Below are 21,213 nucleotides of genomic sequence, written 5' to 3' on the forward strand. Positions count from 1 at the left end.
TGGCTTTTAAAAGGGTCACAGTGTGTACACTTAAAATAGTCAAATCTTTTTTTCTTTAAATGTTGGCTGACTGGTCTCAGAATGATGCTGCCACTTCATAACATTGCACGAAAATGTGTTGCATAAGACAGAGTAAATCTATAAAGCTGATGGGAAGATAGCTTTTGTTGTTTTCCCTCCCTCTCTCCCTTCCTTTCTTTTATTCCCCCCTATCCACCCACAATCTACTCTCTGTGTCCATTTGCTGTGTGTTCCTCTGTGTCCGCCTGCATTCTTGTCAGCGGCACCAGGAATCTGTGTCTCTTTTTGTTGCGTCATCTTGCTGCATCAACTCTCCCCGTGTACGGCACCACTCCTGGGCAGTCTGCGCTTTTATTCATGTGGGGTGGCTCTCTTTGCAGGGTGCACTCCTTGTGCACGGGGTTCCCCTATGCGGGGGACACCCCAGAGTGGCAGGACAGTCCTTGCGTGCATCAGCACTGTGCATGGGCCAGCGTATCACATGGGTCAGGAGGCCCTGGGTTTGAACCCTGGACCTCCCATGTGGTAGGCAGATGCTCTATCAGGTGAGCCAAATCAGCTTCCCTCCTTTATTTTATTGTTTCCATCTTACAAGGTTCAATGTCTTTATCCATAGAGGTTGCTGCTGTGGGTTGAGAAAGTAAGTCTTCTAATATCCCCCCCTTTTTAAAGCCAATAACCCATTCCTTAAATATAAGAGAAATCAATATAAATTTCCATTTATTTTAGAACAAAATATAATTAAATGCTAAAATAACTTGTAAATAAAAGTTTAAAACTTAGAAATTCTCTCAAAAGGTTTTACAAGTAAGTTACAAGTTGTACTTATGACTTCTGTTTCCTCACAGGCACCAAGAAAATGCTAGGATTTCTAAATACAGTTCACTGGACAACCATGAGGTTACAGAGATTACAGTAGGTATAAATGAAGACAGCGAGTAAGAGCACAGCCAAAAGTACTGAAAACAAACTGCGCTCCTCACTGAAAATTTCCATATTAATACTCTAAAACACTACCTTACAAATCCTAGAAAACACAAAAACACGCACACATTTCAGTAGCTCAAAGAGCAGTGATATTGTCACACATCATTTAGCCTCTCGAAAACTGTACTGTATACTCATGAGAGATTGAGAATGAAAAAGGCAAAATGTGCTAGTGTTATGAAAGTAATTTTGACCTTGTGCACGGTCTGAAAGGAACCTAGGAAGCCCCAGGGTCCCAGACCACAATGCAAACACTAAATTTGATCTTGCACTGTCCAAAACTAACAAGTGCCTCCCCAGATCTCTCCCAAGACAGGGCCTGGACTTTCGGCATTCCTGGCAGGTCAGAGGAAACAGCCCAGAACTAGCTCAGACCCTGTCACCAGGGGAACCAGGATGCTGTCCCTAATAAGTTGTCAAGTTGCCAAACCTGGCTTTATTGAGCAAGGTGGCTCCAGAGACATAAATACAGACTGTTCTAAAGCAGTGAATTCTGAACTTTACAGAAATCAGGGAAATGGGAGACAGAAAAAGACTGGGGGGTTCTGGGATTCTATATTTGATGAAATCTCAGACAACCAAAATTCCTCTCTTGAGCCATGCCACAAAAGAGGCACGTAAATGGTGAGAGAGTAGGACAAGGAGATGGGAACTTGAGATGGACAGGAACATGGTCAGTGATAATGAAAGAAGGGAGTTCAAAGAAAACAAACAACAGCAACAAAAAGGAAGTGAGACAAGTAAGCAGAGGTCAAAAGGAAGAGGAAAATACAGTGAAAGCCACACTCCCTGATGAGCTGAGGGGACACTTTTACTGTTCTCCCTGGTCACCGCAGTCAGTGTGAAAAAACTAAGCAACCAACTCGCTGTTCTAAAACGGCATTCAGGCTCTGAAAGAGGCAAGAGATGAAGATAACAAGGAACCAATAGAGACCAAAATCTTAGCCTAAAATTCAGACTCCACAAATTCACAGGAACAGCTGGGAAATGGCTGCTCCCCTCAGAGAAGCCAACAGAGGTAACAAGAACCTGCCCTCAGGGGCCCTACCACAAGTGAAAAAGGAACCTAACATCATTTGCTGCTAAATTCCATTTGGTCTTTAAGAGAAACCGGGAGGGTTCTCCTGCTGCTAAAGGGTAAATACTGTACTTGAAGCAAGAACCATGATGAAAGAAATGGGATTTGGGGGAAACAGGATTTTCATGACAACTCCCTGTACTTGGTAGGACCTTGCAGAGAATAAGCATAGGGCTCCTGTGCAATAAGACCTCCAACTACTAATATCTTGTAAATAAATGATCCTGTGTTTTTGTTTTTGTTTTATTAACACTCTCAAGCTGTATACGAACTTCTCCAACATTTTTTTTTCAGTGACTGATACAAGTAAACAAAAGACACAAACAAACGAAAGAAAACCAGAAAGGATAGAAAAAGCAACGAATGGGCCCCCAATGGCTGGAAGAGGTCAGGGGAACAACATTCTTTCAATCAATTACAAAGAAATTATGACCTGTATAACCTTCTACTGGCCTGGAGCTATGTGGTGCTCAGAGAAAATTCACTAAGTTGCTCAACTGGAACAATGACGACAAAGATTATTACACAGTACTTACTACCTGCCAGGTAGTCCTCTAAGTCCTTTATCTTTATTCACTCTGTAAATTTTCACAACTACACCTACAAGATAGGTACTATTATTACTCCCATTTTACAGGTGAGCAAATAGGCAAGCAAGCCCACAGGCACAGGAGAGGCAGAGCCAGGATTCCAATGTAGGAACCTAGCCGCTAAGCTCTTAACCACAAGGCCTTATTGGAAGTTAAAAAAGTGCTGGGATCTCTTCTGGACTCTGCTTTAAGATCAAATCAATCAGAATGCTATGCTACACTGGCCTAAGAGGCCCCACTTCCTGTGACTAAAGAAGCAGTAATTTAAACTCTTGTGGGCAAAAAGACAAAGCAGCAAGCCACAAGTGCCTGCAGCACTACATGCAAAGCCAGCCCCAAGGTAGCCACCTGTGGTGGGGAGGTGGGGAAGTGACAGAGTAAGGGAGGGCCAGCAGACTTTCAGGCACCCAACACAAGGGATGGCAGTAACCAAAACAAAACCCCAGAGGAATGATGCTCAGGAGAAGCAATGAGTAGACTGCTGCAGTGGCAACAGAGCAGCATGCCCTCAAGGACTTGTCTTGGCAGGTTCACCCACTAATGACCAAAAGTCTGACTTAGGACTTTTTTGCTTGGTGGGGCAATGGGGGAAACAATCCTGCTACACTAGCAGTACTGAAGGTCATGTGAGCTTTAGAATCCTAGGATGCCCTACTCCTGAGAAGAGTCTCACTACTACTATTCGAGGAAGTGCTATAGGTGGTGACAGGTCATGTCCATCTTCCCTACAGGTACCTCAGCCAAACTGTTCCATGGCTGAAGAACCTGCTGAGCAGCCAAAGATCAAAAACAAGCCTGTTTTTCTTGCAGGAGACCTGGAAGACTGTCCCACTGCCCTGTACCAAAAGGTCTGGAGGTTCACTGAATTTAGTGGCCAGGTTAACCCAGCAAGGAGTCAGGAGTCCCAATTCCCTTCCAGACACAAACGGGGAGCCAACTGCAAGCCTGGTCCCTTCCTCCTGGCCAGGTTGAGGGCCTTTTGCCAAGTTGGGACTTGGGAAAGGGGCCCAACAAAATTGCCTTGAGGTTCAGCACAGAATGTAGAGAAAGACCACTGCATGGAAAGGCCCAGCTTAGAGATCCATTCAGTCCTGGGAGGTGGAGTGGGGGTTTACAGACATTTTCCAAGCTCAGGCCTCAAAACCTTTGTATTGCCAACTACCCAAAGAGCAAAGAAAATGGGCCTTGGCTGCTCAAAACCAGCTGGACTGGTTCTGCAGAAAAGCCCCTGGCCTGTTCCACCTTCCTTATGTTAAAAAGAAAAAGGCCAAAAGGGTGGCTTGGAGCCAGTCATTGAACACACCCCTCCGTGCGCTCATCTGGGTGTCCCTGGAGACTCACCTAGCCACCAACATGAATATCCCTCTTACTCTCTCCCAAACTTGTGATTTATGGCTTCCTAAGTCTAAAATGAATCATCTAAGGCACAAGAAGAAATGCACTTATTTTTGTCCCCTTTTGCCATTTTCTAATGTGAAATATAAGAAAGAATACAAAGTAGGGGGAAATGAGCTTCAACCCAAAGACAGATATCTGTGGAGAGAATTCCAAACAGGGACGGAGAAGCTTCAAACACTCTAGACAAACACAGACATTAAGGTAAAGATATTTAGCCTATTTATACCCCCAAAGGAGGAGCAGGGAGTTAAGACTCCTTAGGTCCCAATTCCTGAGAAAACTGGAAAGCAAGACACCAGGTTCTACCCTGGATGTTGTTTCAGAATCAGAAATACCATCTTAAAGTCTAAAAGATGAGTGATGACATCCAAAGGCCCACACCCAAAGAGCTGTGGTCCGGGGTGACATTTTGCTCCAAAAGTCAGAATCTGCAGAGTTAACAGGAGCTTAGACTTTACCTCCTCCTGTACCTGCAGTGGCAAGTGGGTGATTTCCTCCCCCACAAGGTTTGTTAAGGTTTGCTGTTTGCTCTGCTGAGAGAGAAGGGGGGAAAGGCCTAGGTAGCACTTTGGTTACTTGCTCGTGTTTGATGAAAGCTGGGAGAAAGCCTGATGAACCCAAGTTGCAAGTACAAAATGTACAAATACTGGAATCTCCCATCAAGAGAAGGAAACTCAGTCATCTCTCTAGCTGGTCATTTTGCCGAACTTCCGCTGAAAGAGGAAGGACCAGATTTAAACTCCACCCACCCTTTCTACAGCCCTCCCAATTTATGCTTTGCTGGGAAAGCTGGGAGCCTGACAGCACCACCACAGCTAAAACAGAAGTGAACCCTTTCCACACCTCCTCCCAGAGCAGAAGCCTGGGAGACAAAGTCTACAGCTTAACCAAGCACAGTTGGGGCTGGCCCTGGTTACTGCAGAAAAGCCTCCTCAAGCAGTCTCAGGGAAGGATGGATGGACCAACCACCTTGTCCTTTCCATCTGCCGAGGTTACTTCATTCCAGTCCATTAATGGGCTTCAGAGTGCTGCTGGGGAGAGTCCATTTAGCGGAGATACTACCAGGGGGCCAAAGGTGGCGCCCAGCCCCCACCCTGCTTGTTGATAATGGGCCACAAAGCCGGAGGCTTCGCTGCACTCTAGGCATAAAATATTCATTCACGTCGACATAATACATATGTAGGAACATCGTGGAAGCTCCTGGGAGAAGAGAAATGCCCACCAGGTGGCTAAGTGCTCCACGGGAAAGCGTTCAGGAAGGCTTGAGTTAGTCCTGGTCCAATGGCCACTGGGAATCGGGCTGTTCTGCCCAAAGGGAAAAGAGACTAGTCTGAAAAGTTTTTGACTCCCAAAGAGATCTAACCATGCAAACCACTCAGGAAAACAAACTCTCAATTTTTTTCGTGCCTTATGGATATCAACTCTGCTTAGGATATTTATGCTGGGGGGAGGGGGGAGGAATCTTCATTCCCAATCTTTGGCCACAATATGAAAGATTCAGTTATCTCAGGGAAAGCTTGATTTTTAACCTGAAGCAGCCAAGTCTTGATGACTGCCTTCTATCCATCTGTTAGATACTTTCCAAAGTCCACAGACTGGAGAAGAATTATTACAATTTACTAGGTATTTTTTCTATGAAGGCCAGGGGCTCCTAAAGCCCGTGTTCTAACAAACACCTCATTCCTGAGCTCCAGGGCTAGGCAGAAAGTGAGAATACAAGGTCTGGCATTCACCCACATCCCTGGCCAGAGTCAAAGGGCACTCGACAGTCAGCACCCAGAACACAGCACCAGCCAGCTTGCAGGGCCTTGCAGAACTGGGCCTGAAATGATGGCTAACCAAACCAATCCACCTAGAGAACATCAAAAGCAAATTGTGCAATACACCATTCCGCCAGAATCAACTCCAAACTTTGGAATGGAACCCCTACTATTGTCACTGGGGTCCAAGGAATACGTATGCTTGGAGTGGCTCTGGTGTTCTTTTCAGTAGCCTCTAAGTTAATTTTGCTCTTTCTACCAAGACTTCCAGACTCCTCTCCCCAGAATGACCCGAGAGTAAAAACAATGTCAGTTACTCCCTGTAAAAGTGACAGCAACCCCTTCCCTAGCTCAACCCAGTAGAAGCAGAGTGGGTAGTGAAAGGCTCCTGAGAGAAACCAGGAGAAACAGACCTGTAACGTGGGTCTGAGGCCCAGAGGCAGGGGTCTGAAGCCATGCAGCCCCTATCCCAGGCATTACATAAAGCTTTAGCCAGCAGCAGGTAGGAGCTGGACCCCTCTCCACATTTGCCTGTTACTGCTGCTGTTGGCTGGAAGACAAACAGTCTTCTTGCTGATTGCTTTTACCACTGCCAAGTCTCCTGTCCAATAGAGCCTTTTGGAAGAGAAGCAAACAGAAAGCAGCTCACAGACTAAGAATCCCCCCAACCACTAGCCTTGGGTCAGAACACCCTTCTGCAAAGGGAAGAACAAGTCTATGGCTGGGGGCGGGAGGAAGCACATCCGGAAGCAGGTGTGGCAAAAATTATCTTAAAGACAGGGCTTGACTTTCATCTCATACTTTGTCAGAAGGAGAGTCGACAGCAAACAGGCAACCTCCCTGCAGCACAAGGTTTATTTTTACGCTTCAACATTTTCTGCGTGTGTGTTTAATTCAGATGTGATCAAAGAGCTCCTGGAAGCAGCTTCTCATTTTTAAAAGAGGGAAAGGAAGATAAAGAAGAGTTTGGAGCTTGAAGACAACCAGTGGAGTCTGTTTACCTGTTTCCAGTGAAACCAGTTTAGGTAATTTAAATCTAGGTAAGGTGATAGAGGACCTTTCCTTCAAGAAGGTATCAGCCCAACGAAATCCCTTGCCTTTCCTTTGATAAGGCTAAGGAGGAGAAGCCTTCTGACTGCAATGACTGAGCTTCCATTACTATTTTAGCCAGAATCACTACAGGACTACCTCTCACCTGGTGACAGGGTCAATTCTAAAGGAGCCAATGCTTCTTGCAGCCCTGGCCTTGTGTCTTTTCTTTTTTCTTCTTTTAAAGAATACAGGCACCTGCCTGTAAGAGATGCATCCAAGGTTTCCCCAAGTCTGCTTTAACTGAGATGAGATATCATATTTTGAGTCAGTTGTGTGATAAACTACCTGAGTTCCACAGTAGAAGCTATAAAGTGGCTCAGGAGCCTAAATTCATAAAGGTGAGTAATTCATAACTGGGAACAGGATAACATATACAGCTACTGCTCCAGACAAAGTTTTCAAAGAGCAGCCTGTATTCCAAAATGGCTCACCAATAACTGCTATCATGAACTCAGCAGATGTGCACTCAGTCCCTAAGTGCTCAGGAGTAGGCAAGGCGTGTAGGAAGAAATCGATGAACACATCACAAGAAAAAAAACATACCAACGATACATCTGCATTTAGTAAACAGCATGGCGAAACCGCAGGAGGCAGCCTCTTGACCCCCACAGGCCCATGGAGAGAGCAGGCCCTTGAGCAGGCCCTCAATCACCGCTCCCCAATGGCTCGAGAGTTCCAGTCACTTGGCCTCCTCCTACCGACTTGTAATCAACAGTCCGGGAAAGTTCTCTGGTTAAGCAGGGTCTATCTGCTAAAGCAAAGGTTGTGAGAGGCATGGGATAGGCGACTTGAGAGGGCCCAGAGAAAGTGGCTCCCCATATAGAGAGAAACAGCTGGCAAGCCAGGGGGAGGCTGTGAGGTGCAAACCATGACCCGTGTTTCTAAAGACCTCAGTCCCATGCAGAACCACCTGCCAAATCCAGAGACGAAATGGAAACCAACCGTTCTGCCCTCTCAACCCCTATTTCACCCCCAAAAGTAACCAATCCATCAGTAATCAAAGGGCCCACGAATGCAGAGAAGAATCCTGTCGAGCACTCAGAACTTTTGAGTTCCTAACTGCCCAGCTGACAAACGAATGAGGGGGTAACAGAGTAATGCAGAAAAACTTCAAAAAGGAAAGATTTTGCAGAGAAGGATGCTAACATGCAAGAGAATATAACAATGGTTCTATCCAGTTACAAAGAAAAGAAGGGAAAAAGAAGCAAACAGCAAGTATGAAATGAGAAAAAAGAATGCAAAAAGCACTGCAGGCGTGGAGGACAAGAGCTCTCTTTGCTAATCAATTTTTTTTTTTGCTCAGGGGTCTCACCACAGAGCAGTCAGCAAAGGCACCTGGAAATGGTGAAAGAAAGGGGAGGGGTCGAAGGTGGACACCTCTAGGTTCAGTGATGAGATGACACAGAAAAGGCTAAGGCTTAGGGGACACACGACAGCAGTGACTGCAGGGTGAGGAGGAGCAGGTAGGGTCCTGAAGCTGAAGCGTAGCTCAAGAAACTAGCCTGCGAAAATCCTGAACTGGGAGTTACAAAGATTAGCCGACAGGGAGGGGATGGATAGGGGCATATGTGGGGAAATAAATTATGATATGAAGAAGACAGGAGACTAATATGGAGATGAAAGGCAATACTGATTAATAGTAAGGAAGATGGGGTGAGGGTAAAGAAACAGGAAGGCAGCAGCAAGGAGGAAGACACGGTGAGAAGTAACAGATACTGGAGTGAAGAGACAGGAAGGCACCATGGTTTGGGTGGCAGTTTAAGAGGAAAGGCGAGGTCGGTGATGCAGCGAGGCACGGGAAAGGACTCAGCAACAGGTTGTTAATACAGTGGACTGGGAAGAAGCGAGTCTTTCCTTCGTTAGCAAGAGCCCCGGGAGAAAACTGGTAAAACACTCACAGTGAGAAGCAGGAGGCAGAGGGAGGTAAGAGCCAACCCCCGGGGAGGAGAATGTGCGGGGTCCAAAGACTCACAAGGGAGCGATGCCTGGAACCCCAAAGACAACCTGTGGGAAAGCCATGCGCATGACAGCTGTATGAGAAACACGGAAGCAACAAATGCCAGCGCCAGGAACCAGGAGCTCCGGGGGAAAAGAGCGAAAGTGAAGAGCAAAGAGTAGGCGAAGGATTTGGAAAGGTGATGAGGGTGGAGCTGGTGGGTTGCATGCAAGAGGGAGGGCACAATTTGTAAAAGGAAGAAGCAGGGCAGAAAAAGGTGGCGAACTCAGAGGGCAAGGACCCCGAGGGTGATAACCAGAGACTGGGAGAACCGGTGCGGGCGGTGGGGAAGCCAGGTTAGAGAGCCGGAGAAAGAGGGGGACAACAATCTGTGACAAATCGCAGGGTGCTGCTATTCGCAGAGCAGGAGAGAGTGGCTGCTTTAAGCGTGGGTGAAGGAAGACCAGAAAGGGCCCCGAGAGAAAAAGGGAAGAGAAGGGGAAGCTGGGGTGGTAACACGGAAGAGCGCTGCAGGGCGGTGAGGGGGAAAGGGGGGTTGGCAGAAGGACGAGTGTGCAGCCTGGAGTCACGACACGGTGGGTCCCAGGACAGGACTCGGAAGGGGATGTGCGGCGCCTGGAGCCAGATGACAGGGCTAAGGCTTGCAGGATGGCAGCAGGGGCACGAGGAGAGCAGAGGAAGGAGGAGGCTCCGCAAGGTGCCGGGGCCCAGTCAGAGAATTCGGGGAGCCCTCGGGGCTCCTTACCTGCTCCGTGTCCCTCTCGTTCAGCGTGGGTAGGGGGGTCCGGGCGCTGGACATGGCGCCGGTATCTCAGGGGAGGGAACCGAGAAGCTTGGAGGAAGGAAGGGAAGGGAAGGCGCGGAGCCCAGTCGGGCGGGGCTTCTCACAGCAGGGGCACCCGCCGCATGGGCCCCGGCCGGGGGTGCGGGGAGGCCGGGCAGCCGCTCACGCCAGCCCGGGGATTCGCCGCTCGGGCTAGGCCGCGCCGGCTCCGAGCGGCTCCGGACCGCACCCCCCCGACCCCCGGCTGGGCTGTGCCGCCTTTCGGCCCGGCTGCGCCGCTCCGCCTACTCTCTGCCGCCGCAGCCGGCCGCCTGCCTCGCTCCTCCCCTGCCCTCAGCGGCACTGCTCCGCGCCCGGCACACAGGCAGCCGCCGCCGGACCTGCTGCTCCCAACATGGCCGCCACCACCGCCAGTCCTCGGCTCTTTCCGCCGGCAGCAGCCGGAAACATCCGAAGCGGCTAGGGACGGGAGGGGAGCGCGCCTCCTCTTCCTAGCCCCGAACTACGGGTGAGTTACGGAAATACCCGAAGAAGGTAACCCCCGGGGACGCGCACGCCTTCTGGAGTCCGAAGACCAAGCTTCGGCTCTGTTTACGGAAACATACGAAGCGACTCCGGGGACTCCAGGGCCACTCAGCCACGCCCACTGGTCTTTCCCCGCCCACTTCAAGGCGGCCCGGGGTAGTTTCCGGAAACACCCGAAGTGGCTCCGCGTGCTATCAGGCGGCCATGCCCCCGCCCCGCCCCGCCCGGCTCCGCCCCCCAACCGCCGACGGCGATCTTCGGCCATTTCCGGCAACACCCCGGACCCGGCAGGCCCCCGGGTCTTGCCCCCAGGTGGTATTCAGAGTCTTCGTTTCTTTCCGTCAGTTTTCGGGTATTTTCAAACCTTGAACGTGGGTCAGCACTGCGCTTTTATTATTTGACTAAATAGAAAATAAGGTTGCTAACCTTCCCTTCAGCTGGCATCCATCGGTTCCAGAGTAACTGTTTATACGTCAGTTCTTCTGACCTATTAATGTGCTGGTCACCTCTCTATTATATATCTACCCACCATCAGTCTCTTAGCGTCTGTTTATCCATGCATCCGACACCTATGTAGGGCTCATCACGGTCCCGGGTAGACAGACACCAGGTCGGCGTCCTTTCCCCCAGGGGCTGGTGGCTCCTGAGCTCCGTCCCTCACCCACCACCCCCACCCCATCCCCGCCAAAGAAACTTGGAGTCTTGCGTTTCAGTCCCAGCTCCGTCCAATGGAACTGCTGTGTGACCTTGGAAAAATCACATACTGTCTCTGCGCTTAGGCTTCACGAGGCTCTACGCCTTTGTTGCATCCTTGCCCTTCTAAAAGAGTATCTTTGCATTCCATTTACCTTCTTAGACGTCCCTATAAATTTAGGGATAAGAGACATTCTCATCATAAATCACGACTTCTAAGACAAAGCAACTTACCGACAAGGAAAGGGAAGCTGATTGAACTTGAGGAATACTCAGAATGGCACCAAGAACGGGCCCCTGGAGAAGTTCCTTTTCTTCTCTGGGTCTCAGTTTTCCCATGAGTTCAGAAACTCTGAGAGCCAGCCCAGCTTTGGAGAGCCCCTGACTCTCACGGGAAACCCTTTGGGGCTGTCTGCGTCCACGCCTCACTTCTCCCTAGACCTCTTCACCAGGGAGAGGCAGCAGCCAGCATCTGATTTCTCTGGCTCAAAGCTTCCCCCCACCCCCTTACCCCAGACAGGTTGGAACTTGCCCCTTGAGGGCTCAGCAGCAGCTTAAGGGGGGCAGGAGCCAGAGACCAGGCTCAGGCCACACGTCCCCAAAGGTGTAGGAGCAGAGGAGGTCCCAGCAGTTGTGGGGGAAAGCCCACTGCCTGCTACAGCAGGACAACAGGTGGCCGATCAGAGGCCATGAGCTGGGGTGTAAGTACTTCCTAAGGCAACAGGTACAACCTACCGTCCTAGGAACTGTGCGGGACTCTCGGACACCTCTCCACGCAATTCCTCATGGAGGAACAAGTTGATGAGGGAACCCAAAAGGAGGTGAGGGGAAAAGAATGGAAGAGGTGAGGGCAGAGTGTATTCCGCTCCCTCCACCTCAAATTCCTCCTGAAAATCCATGAGAACGCTCTGCCCTCTGGTGGCCAAAAGGAGATGCACGCTGACCTGGGGCCTGATAGCGCCTCTGAGGCCAGGGTGGGGGAAGCAGGGGGAAGAGAGGGGAAAGGGATGGGGGTGCAAAGGAAGTTGGACTCAGGAGTCTCTCCCTGGCCCCTGCTCTTGTCTAAGCAAACACCACCTTCTCCATGCTTCTGCTTACTCAAGTTCTCACACCTGTCCTCTTACTGTCAACTCTCCCTGACCCCACCCCAACCCTAGCTCCCGCCTGGGTCTCAGCTCAGGGCTACCTGACCCGTTTCCGGCCTGGAGTTCCAACTCCCTCCAATCTCCGTCACCAAATGTGGTGCCAGAATAATCTTCCTAAAGTCCAGCTCCAATGACACCCTTGCCCTCCTTGAAGGCCATCACCAGTTCGAGGTGTGACCTGTGCAGTTGCTTGGAAGGGCCCTGCGCTTGGTTGAATGCTCTGCTGTCATTGTCTTGCTTTTTTTTTTTTTTTAACAGGGAGGGCCTGCATTTTCATTTTGCACTGGGTCCCACAAAGTATGTTGCTGGTCCTGGCTGTAGGATCAAAGGTTTAGCCTGTGTTCCGAGTTTTACACAATCTGGCCCCCAACTTACCTTGCTCTTCTCCAGTGGTATTGCCGGTGGACACCTCCTCCTTACTCTTGCCCTGACACGAAGCTTCTCACCTCCATGACTTTGTTCAGGATCTTCCTCCACCCGGATTGCCCATCACCCATCCCAGCTTCCAGATGCACTTCCAGATCCGGTTCAAATGATACCTTCTCAAATCCCTGAACCCACCTCGCTAGCTCTGCTTAAGGATTAACTACAGGGAAACAGATGTGGCTTAACCAATTGGGCTCCCATCTACCATATAGAAGGTCCAGGGTTCGATGCCCAGGGCCTCCTGGTGAGGGCAAGCTGGCCCATGGGGAGAGCTGGCCCACGCAGAGTGCTGCCCCGTGCTGCCCCACGCATGAGTGCTGGCCGTTGTGGAGACCTGGCGCAGAAGATGACACAACAAGAGACACAGAGCAGAGAAAATAAGAAGATATAGCAGAACAGGGAGCTGAGGTGGTACAAGAGAGTAATCGCCTTTCTCCTACTCTGGAAGGTCCCAGGATCGTTTCCTGGGGCTGCGTAATGAGAATATAAGCAGACACAGAAGAACACACAGTGAATGGACACAGAGAGCAGACAATGGGGGAAACAGGAGGGGGGGGAATAAATAAAAAATAAATCTTAAAAAAAAAGAATATAGCCACACATTTACCCTCTCTCTAATTTGCAATTAATTCATTTAACAAATCTCTATGTGCAAGGTGCTGTTCTAGACTCTTCAGGTGTATCAGTGAACGAAATTGGCAAAGCTCTCTGCCCTTGGGGACCTTACATTTTAACGGGGGAAGACAGATGAATTAGTCAGCCAAAGGGGTGCTGGTGCAAAATACCAGAAATTGGTTAGTTTTTATAAAGGGTATTAATTTGGGGTAGAAGTTTGCAGTTACCAGGCCATAAAGTGTAAATTCCTTCCCTTACCAAAGTCTGTTGCCATGTGTTAGACCAAGATGGCTCCCGAAGTCTGCCAGGGTTCATGCTTCCTGGGTTCCTCTCTTCCCAGGGCTCATTTCTATCTGGGCTCAGCTGCTGTGCTCTCTCCACAAAGCCAGCTGTAGACTACCAGGTGAATGGCTCTGTCTTTCTCCCTGGGGCTTCTGCTCTGTCTAAGGAGCCATCTCTATTCCTCTGTGTTCTTCTCCTGTGCGTTCACTTCCTGGGCTCCAGCTCAAAACTCCCAACTCTGTCCTTTGCCATGTCTTTTCTCTGTGAGTCCCTGCCCACCAATGGGGTGGGGATGTAACGTCCTACTGATGTGGCCCAGTCAAGGTTTTAATCATTATTTAATCAAGGAAAAGTGAAAGTTCTGAATCCAATATATTCTAATAGGCCCGGAGGAAAAGACCAGTTCACAAACATAATCCAATATCTATTTTTGGAATTCATGAATAATGCCAAACTACTACAAGAGGCAACTCACATAATACTGAGTACTGAATGCCTTGGGGGGAAAAAATGGAGCCAACTAAAGGTTGTAGGGGTGAGGAGGTGGAGAATGGGTTGCAGCGTGAAGGTGGTCACCATAGGCCTCATCGAGAAGGTGACATTTGAAAAAAGACTTGAAGGAGGCGAGGGGGTAAGCCCTGCAGCTAACTCTGGAAAGAGTCTTCCAGGCAGAGGAACTGGCCAGTTCAAAGGCCCTGAGGCAAGAGTGTGCCTGGCCTGTTTGAGAAAACAGAAGGGAATGAGACTGAAGCAGAGGACGTGAGGGGGTGTTCAGTAGGGGATAAGGGCAGAGAGGTGATGGGGAGCCAGGTCTGGTGGACCATGGCTTTGGGTTGTCACTCAGAGTGAGAGAGGGAGCCACTGGAGTGACATGACTTGACTGGCTGCTGGGTTGAGAATGGAGTGAAGGGCAAGAGTGGAAGCAGACACCTAGAGGCCAGGAAGGAAACTTTTGCAGTAATTCAAGTGAGGGGTAACAGCTACTTGGACCAGGGGGGCAGCAGTGGAAGTAGTGAGAAGGGGACAGATTCAGAAGCCAGGATCTGAAATCAACAGAATCTGAGAGAGAGAAAAGGCCCCAGGAGCTCAGAGAGGAATCTACCGAGGCTGAGAAAGCCATGGATGGAGCAGCCGGAAACTGAAAGCAGCGGGGCCAGAGAAGAAGGCATGTCCCGTAGACTGTGACAGAGGAGTCCAGAATCACCCACAACTGGTCTTCGGGGAGAGAGCTGCACCTGGCCCCTTGAGTTGGACATTTTTCTCAGCCGTGAATCATAAACTTTGAAGTAAAAAAAACCGCCCTGTAAAAGCCAACCCATTTCTGGTATATTGCATTGGCAGCCTTTAGCAGCCTGGGACAGGCTTCATCTTACCCAGCTAGCTCTGCAGAAACCCTGGTTACACACAGGATCACACTGTGAGGGTCGGGGTAGACGTGAATTTTCAGGGGGCTTGTATTAGCCAGCCAAAGGGGTGCTGATGCAAAATACCAGAAATCAGTTGGTTTTTATAAAGGGTGTTTATTTGGGGTAGGAGCTTACAGATACCAGGCCATAAAGCATGAGCTACTTCCCTCATCAAAGTATTTTCACATGTTGGAGCAAGATGACTGCCAAGCCTGCGAGGATTCAGGCTTCCTGGGTTCCTCCCTTCCAGGGCCTTGCTTCTCTGGGTTCCAGGTTCCTCTCTTCCCAGGGCTTGCTTCTTCCTGGGCTCAGGGTTTCTCTCTTCCCAGTGCTTGCTTGTCTGTGAGCTTACTTGTGGGGGCTCCAGCTTAAGGCTTTAGCATCAGACTCCAACATCAAAACCTCAACATCAAAAACCTCCTTTACTATGCCTTTTATCTGCCAGTCCCCCCCCACCAAGGGGTGGGGACTCAACACCCTAATGACCTGGCCCAGTCAAAGCCCTATCATAAGTTAATCACACCCAGGTACAGACCAGATTACAAGCATAATCCAATATCTATTTTTGGAGTTCATAATCATATCAAACTGCTACACTCCACCCTCCGAATTCCAAAAAGGCATTATAATATTCGAAAAAATCTTAAACTGGTAACAATGCAAGTACTAAATCATACCACAATCAATTTAAAGAAATACAGTTTGTCTTGGGACAAAGTTCCATCTACTATAGACCTCTGAATTACAAAACAATTTATCTATTTCCAATACACAAATGGGACAGACATAGGATAAATATTTTTATAGCAATAAGGAGAATTTGGGGGGGAAACATGAGTCACGGCTCCTCTAAAGTTCAGTAAACCCACAGGGCATCCTCCATTTGATTTCAGTCTGAGAGTTATTCTTAAGATGATGGTTTCTTCTCCTTGGTGCCTTATGGAAACACAACCTTTCCCCATGCTTGCCCAACAGCCATTTTCTTGGTTCCATCCTCATCAAGCAGCTGGGTGTCAAACAAGCTCCAAACCTCTTCCTCGAAGAGTGTTGGGGTGATTGCCACACCTTACCCAATCTTTGGGTTAGAGTCTTAACCCCCCTAGTACAGTGATGTGGAGACAACATTCCCCCTAACCTTTGGCATACAGGCTTGACCCTCTCAGAGCAACGAGTTGACCACCTGGCCTTCCCTAATCACTGGAGGACAGGCCCACCGCTCTCAGGCCTGTGGGGTACTGACCTTCACCGCCCTAATCCTTGAGGAATGTGCTCCACCTTTCTGTACCCTGGGGCAGCAAAACTCTCCCAGAACACAGGCTGGGAACATCTACCTTGTTCAACTGCTGGTGCAAACTCACCCTCTCTGTACACGTGGGTGGGGTTCCTCTCTTGGCCCAAGGTGATGTCTTAATTACAGATCTCAGCTTCCATGGTTTTCTTTTTTTTTTAAAGATTTATTTTTTATTTATTTCTCTCCCCTTCCCCTCCCCCCATTGTCTACTCTCTGTTCATTTGCCATGTGTTCTTCTGTGTCCACTTGTATTCTTGTCGGCAGCACCAGGAATCTGTGTCTCTTTTTGTTGTGTCAGCTTGCTGCGTCAGCTCTCCGTGTGTGCGGCCCCACTCCTGGGCAGGCTTCACTTTTTTCGCACGGGGTGGCTCTCCTTACAGGGCACACTCCTTGTGAGTGGGGCTCCCCTACACGTGGGACACCCCTGTATGTCACGGCATTCCTTGTGCACATCAGCACTGTGCATGGGCCAGCTTCACCACTCGGGTCAGGAGGCCCTGGGTTTGAACCCTGGACGTCCCATGTCGTAGGCAGATGCTCTGTCTGTTGAGCCAAATCTGCTTCCCATGGTTTTCCTCTTAAAACTGTTTCTCCTTCAATCCCAAGCAAGCTTCTGTGTCCTCTCCAAGTGGAGTCAAATTTCCGGGCACAATGATGCATATTATCTGTCATGGAAAGCTCACCTGAGCTGAGTATCCCAAGTTTCTATGGGGTTTCATTATGTAGGCATGATTGGTAAAATCTGGGCCCACGTGGTTGAGCTGGTGCTTCAGTGCTCCTCCCCTTCCAGAGGTTGGGAAGGTGTGGCTCACAGGTTTGGCTCAAAGTCCCAACCCCTTAATCTCAAGGTGTGGCCAGGTCCTACTCCAAGACTACAGGTGACTCTGGCCCCACCCTGGCCTAGCAAATGTGGTCCTGGGTCCACCATGAATAATCAAAGAAGCTCCCATCATGGAAAATTATAAAGATTGCAGAGGTTCCTGTCCCTGGAACTAGAGACAAAAAGCAGGTAAATAGTGTAAATAGTGCTGCTGTGAAAACTGGTGGACAGATACCTGCTTTCAATTCTTTTGGGTCCATATCTAGAAGTGAGATTTCTGGGTCATGTGGTAGTTGAATGTTTAACTGAGGAACTGTCAAAGTGTCTTCCACAGCGGCTGCACTATTTTACATTCCCACCAACAATGAACAGGTGTTCTTATTTCTGCACATCCTTGCCAGTGCTTGTCATTTTTTGGTTTTTTAAATAATAGCCATTTTGGTGGGTGTGAAGTGATATCTCATTGTGGTTTTGATTTGCATTTCCCTAATGACTAATGTGATGGTTAAGTTCCTGGGTCAGCTTGGCTAGGTTATGGTGTCCAGTTGTTTGGTCAAACAAGCTCTGATCCAATTTTAACGATTATAACTATGAAGCTATTTTGTGGATTTAAATAATTAGTCAGCTGATTGTATCTATGACTGATTATATCTACAACCAACAAAAGAGTTTGCCTTCAGCAATGTTAGAAGTCTCATCCAACAAGATGAAAGAGGGAATCAGATGTGGCTCAACTGATAGTGTCCAGGGTTCAAACCCAGGGCCTCCTGGCCCGTGTGGTGAGCTGGCCCATGCGCAGTGCTGCCACGCACAAGGAGTGCCCTGCCACGCAGGGGTGCCCCTGAGTAGGGGAGCCCCATGCGCAAAGAGCTTGCCCTGCAAGGAGACCCACCCTGCATGAAAAACGCAGCCTGTCCAGGAGTGGTGCCATACATGCAACACGCAGAGAGCTGACACAGCAAGATGACACAACAAAAAGAGGCACAGATTCTGGGTGCTGCTGAGAATGCAAGTGGACACGGAAGAATACGTGGCAAATGGACACAAGAGAGCAGACAACAGGGCGGGGTGGGGCAGGGCGGGGCTGGGTGGGGTGCAGAGAGAAGGGGAGAGAAGTAAAATAAATCTTTTTTAAAAAAGAAAAAAGATGAAAGGCTTAAAGGGAAACTGAATATTTTCAGCAGTCAGAAAGGAGAATTTCTCTCTCTACATTGGCCAGTTAGCTTCTTCTGGAGAATTCATGGAAGCTTTCCTTGGGAGTTTCCAATGTGTGACCTGCCCTACAGATTTTTGGACTTGCCAATCCCCATAGTTGCATGAGATCTGTAACAGATCTCATATATATGTGCGTACACACACACGCAGATATACGTATATACATACACACGTATATCCATATATATATCTGTATATATATCTCCAGTCTATTTCTCTGGAGAACCCTGCCTAATACAGCAAATGATATTGAACATCTTTTCATGTTCTCATTGACCATTTGTATATCTTCTATGGAGAAATGTCTATTTCAGTCCTCTGGCCATTTTTTAATTTAGTTTTTTTTGTCTTTTTGTTGTTCAGTTATAGGATTTCTTTAGAAACTCCAGATATGTGATTTCCAAATATTTTCTCCCATTCTTCTGGTTGTCCTTTTACTTTCTTGGTAAAGTCCTCTCATGCACAGAAGTTTTTTAACTTTAACGAAATTCCATTTACCTACTTTTTCTTTTGTGTTTGTGTTTTTGGTGTAGAGTTGAAGAATCCATTGCCTAATATGAGGTCCTGCAGGTATTTCCCTGTTTTCTTCTAGAGTTGTATAGTTTTAGCTCTTTTCTTTATTTTGTTGATTCTTTTGAACTAATTTTTGGTGAGAATTCTCAGAACCATTTGTTGAATAATATTTTTTTAACTTTATTTCATATATTTAATAGTTGAAAATATAAACAATTAAAAAACTAAAAAGAAAACACAGTTGAATAAAAACACATTTCTCAATTAAATGTACTGGATACCTATAAATTTTTTTTGAATCATAGAATATGTTACATAATATATTCGGTTCATAGTAATGCAATCATACAGCATTTGTCCTTTTGTATCTGACTTGCTTTGCTCAACATAATATTCTCCAGGTTCATCCATGTTGCTATATGCTTTACAACTTTGTTTCTTCTTACAGCTGCATAATATTCCATCACGTGACTAGACCACAGTTTGTCCATTCATCTGTTGATGGACACCTGGGTTGTTTCCAACTTTTGGCAAACACGAATAATATTGCTATGAACATTGGTGTGAAGATGTCTGCTCGTGTCACTGCTCTCAGTTCTTCTGGGTATATATCCAGTAGTGGTATTGCAGGGTCACAGGGCAGCTCTACATTCAGCTTCCTTAGGAGCTGCCAAACAGTCCTCCACAGGGGCTGTACCAGTCTGCATTCCCACCAACAGTGAGTAAGTGTTCCTATATTTCCACATCCTCTCCAACACTCGTAGTTCTCTGTCTTTTTAATAGTGGCCATTCCGATAGATGTGAAAAGATAGCTCATTGTAGTTTTGATTTGCATTTCCTTAATCATTAGTGATGTTGAGCATTTCTTCATGGTTTTTTTTTTTTGCCATTTGTATTCCTTCTTTGGACAAATGTCTATTCAAGTCTTTTGCCCATTTTTTAATTGGGTCGTTTGTCTTTTTATTGTTGAGTTGTAACATCTCTTTATATACCCTGGATATTAAGCGCTTATCAGATATGTGATTTCCAAATATTTTCTCCCATTGAATAGGCTTCCTTTTCACCATTTTGAGAAAGTCCCGTTGGGTACAAAAGTGTTTAATTTTGAGGAGGTCCCATTTATCTATTTTTTCTTGTGTTGCATGTGCTTTGGGTGTAAGGTCCAAGAAACCACCACCTACTACAAGGTCTTGAAGACGTTTCCCTACTATTTCTTCTCGTAGTTTAATGGCCCTGGCTTTCATATTTAGGTCTTTGATCCATTTTGAGTTGATTCTTGTATAGAGAGTGAGATAAAGGTCCTCTTTCATTCTTTTGATTATAGATATCCCGTTGTCCTAGCACCATTTGTTAAAGAGACTGTTTTGTCCTGTTAACATTAACCTGCTAGGTTTGCCAAAATCCAGTTGACTATAGGTGAGAGTTTATTTCTGAGTTCTTAATTCTATTCCACTGATTGATGTGTCTATCGTTATGCCAGTATCACACTGTTTGACCACTGCAGCTTTGTAATATGTTTCAAGGTCAGGCAGTGAAATTCCTCCCACATCACTCTTCTTTTTTAGAATGCTTTCGGCTATGTGGGTGCACTTTCCCTTCCAAATGAATTTGGTAATTGCCTTTTCTACTTCTGTAAAGTAGGCTGTTAGAATTTTTATTGGTATTTCATTGAATCTATAAGTAAGTTTGGGTAGAATGGGCATCTTCATGATATTTATTCTTCCAATCCATGAACATGGAATGTCCTTGTTAGAGGTTTGCAGTGATTAACAAGCTGTAGCTCAGATTCCCTGATATGCACTGGGGAAAGGCTAACCCCATCCCCCATAAGCCTACATGCCTAAGGGCAGGGCACTTCCCCACAGGTTAAATAAAGAAACCATATAGAGATTGGAGTAAAGGGAAATAGAAACCTTCCCTACCTACATATCAGAGGGAAATAAAATTCCTGCAGCATTCCAAGAAACCATAACTGCCTAACCCACTATCTTCTAGTCACTATTTAGGAAAAATTTTCACCTCTAGGGCTTCCTATTGGCCCCTGCACTTCACTCAGACCCTCAGTCCCCTCCCACCAACTGTCATTTTCCTGCCTAGGAAAGTTCTGTATAAATTCAAGTTTCCCCCTTCCAAGGGGGGGCTAAAGTCTGTTCTTCAGATCTCCTCCGTTGGGAGAGCATCTCAATAAATTCTTTCTTTGTCTATAGTCATATCAGTCTCTATGTCCTAGTAAGCATCATATTTTTCTCCAACAGACTTCATTTGTTTAGGTCTTTTTAAAAAATTATTTCTTTTAGCATTGTTTTGTAGTTTTTTGCATATAGGTTCTGTACTCCTTTGGTTAAATTGATTTCTAGGTATTTGAGTCTTTTTTTTTTAGGCCAGTTAAAATAATTTATTGGGAAATGGGGGGAAAGAAAAGAGCTTGCTGAGAGATGGGAAAGATAGAAATACACACCGAGATTTGGTGTGGGCTCCACAAGGCAGAGAAAGCAGGTATTTGAGTCTGTTTGTTGCTATTGTAAATGGAATTTTTCCCTTGATTTCCTCCTCTGTGTTCAATACTAGTGTACAAAAACATTACTGGGGAGCAATGTGGCTCAAGCAGGTGAGCG

At 47.4% G+C, this 21,213-nt stretch overlaps 1 protein-coding gene across 2 annotated transcripts in view; it reads right to left on the reverse strand.

Moving 5' to 3' along the window:
• The window catches only part of MARK2 (microtubule affinity regulating kinase 2), a 55,931-nt gene extending 45,673 nt beyond the window's left edge, over nucleotides 1-10,258 (reverse strand). Inside the window, exon 1 of one of the 2 annotated variants that reach the window (XM_058305262.2) lies at nucleotides 9,629-10,258. In XM_058305262.2, the coding sequence (XP_058161245.1) occupies nucleotides 9,629-9,682 (54 nt within the window). In that variant the 5' untranslated portion in view covers nucleotides 9,683-10,258. The remainder of the gene's footprint in view (nucleotides 1-9,628) is intronic. The other variant, XM_058305268.2, reaches the window with a different exon arrangement.
• Between the last annotated feature and the right edge of the window lie 10,955 nt (nucleotides 10,259-21,213).

Source organism: Dasypus novemcinctus, chromosome 10 (assembly GCF_030445035.2).
Source record: "Dasypus novemcinctus isolate mDasNov1 chromosome 10, mDasNov1.1.hap2, whole genome shotgun sequence".
NCBI lineage: Eukaryota > Metazoa > Chordata > Mammalia > Cingulata > Dasypodidae > Dasypus > Dasypus novemcinctus.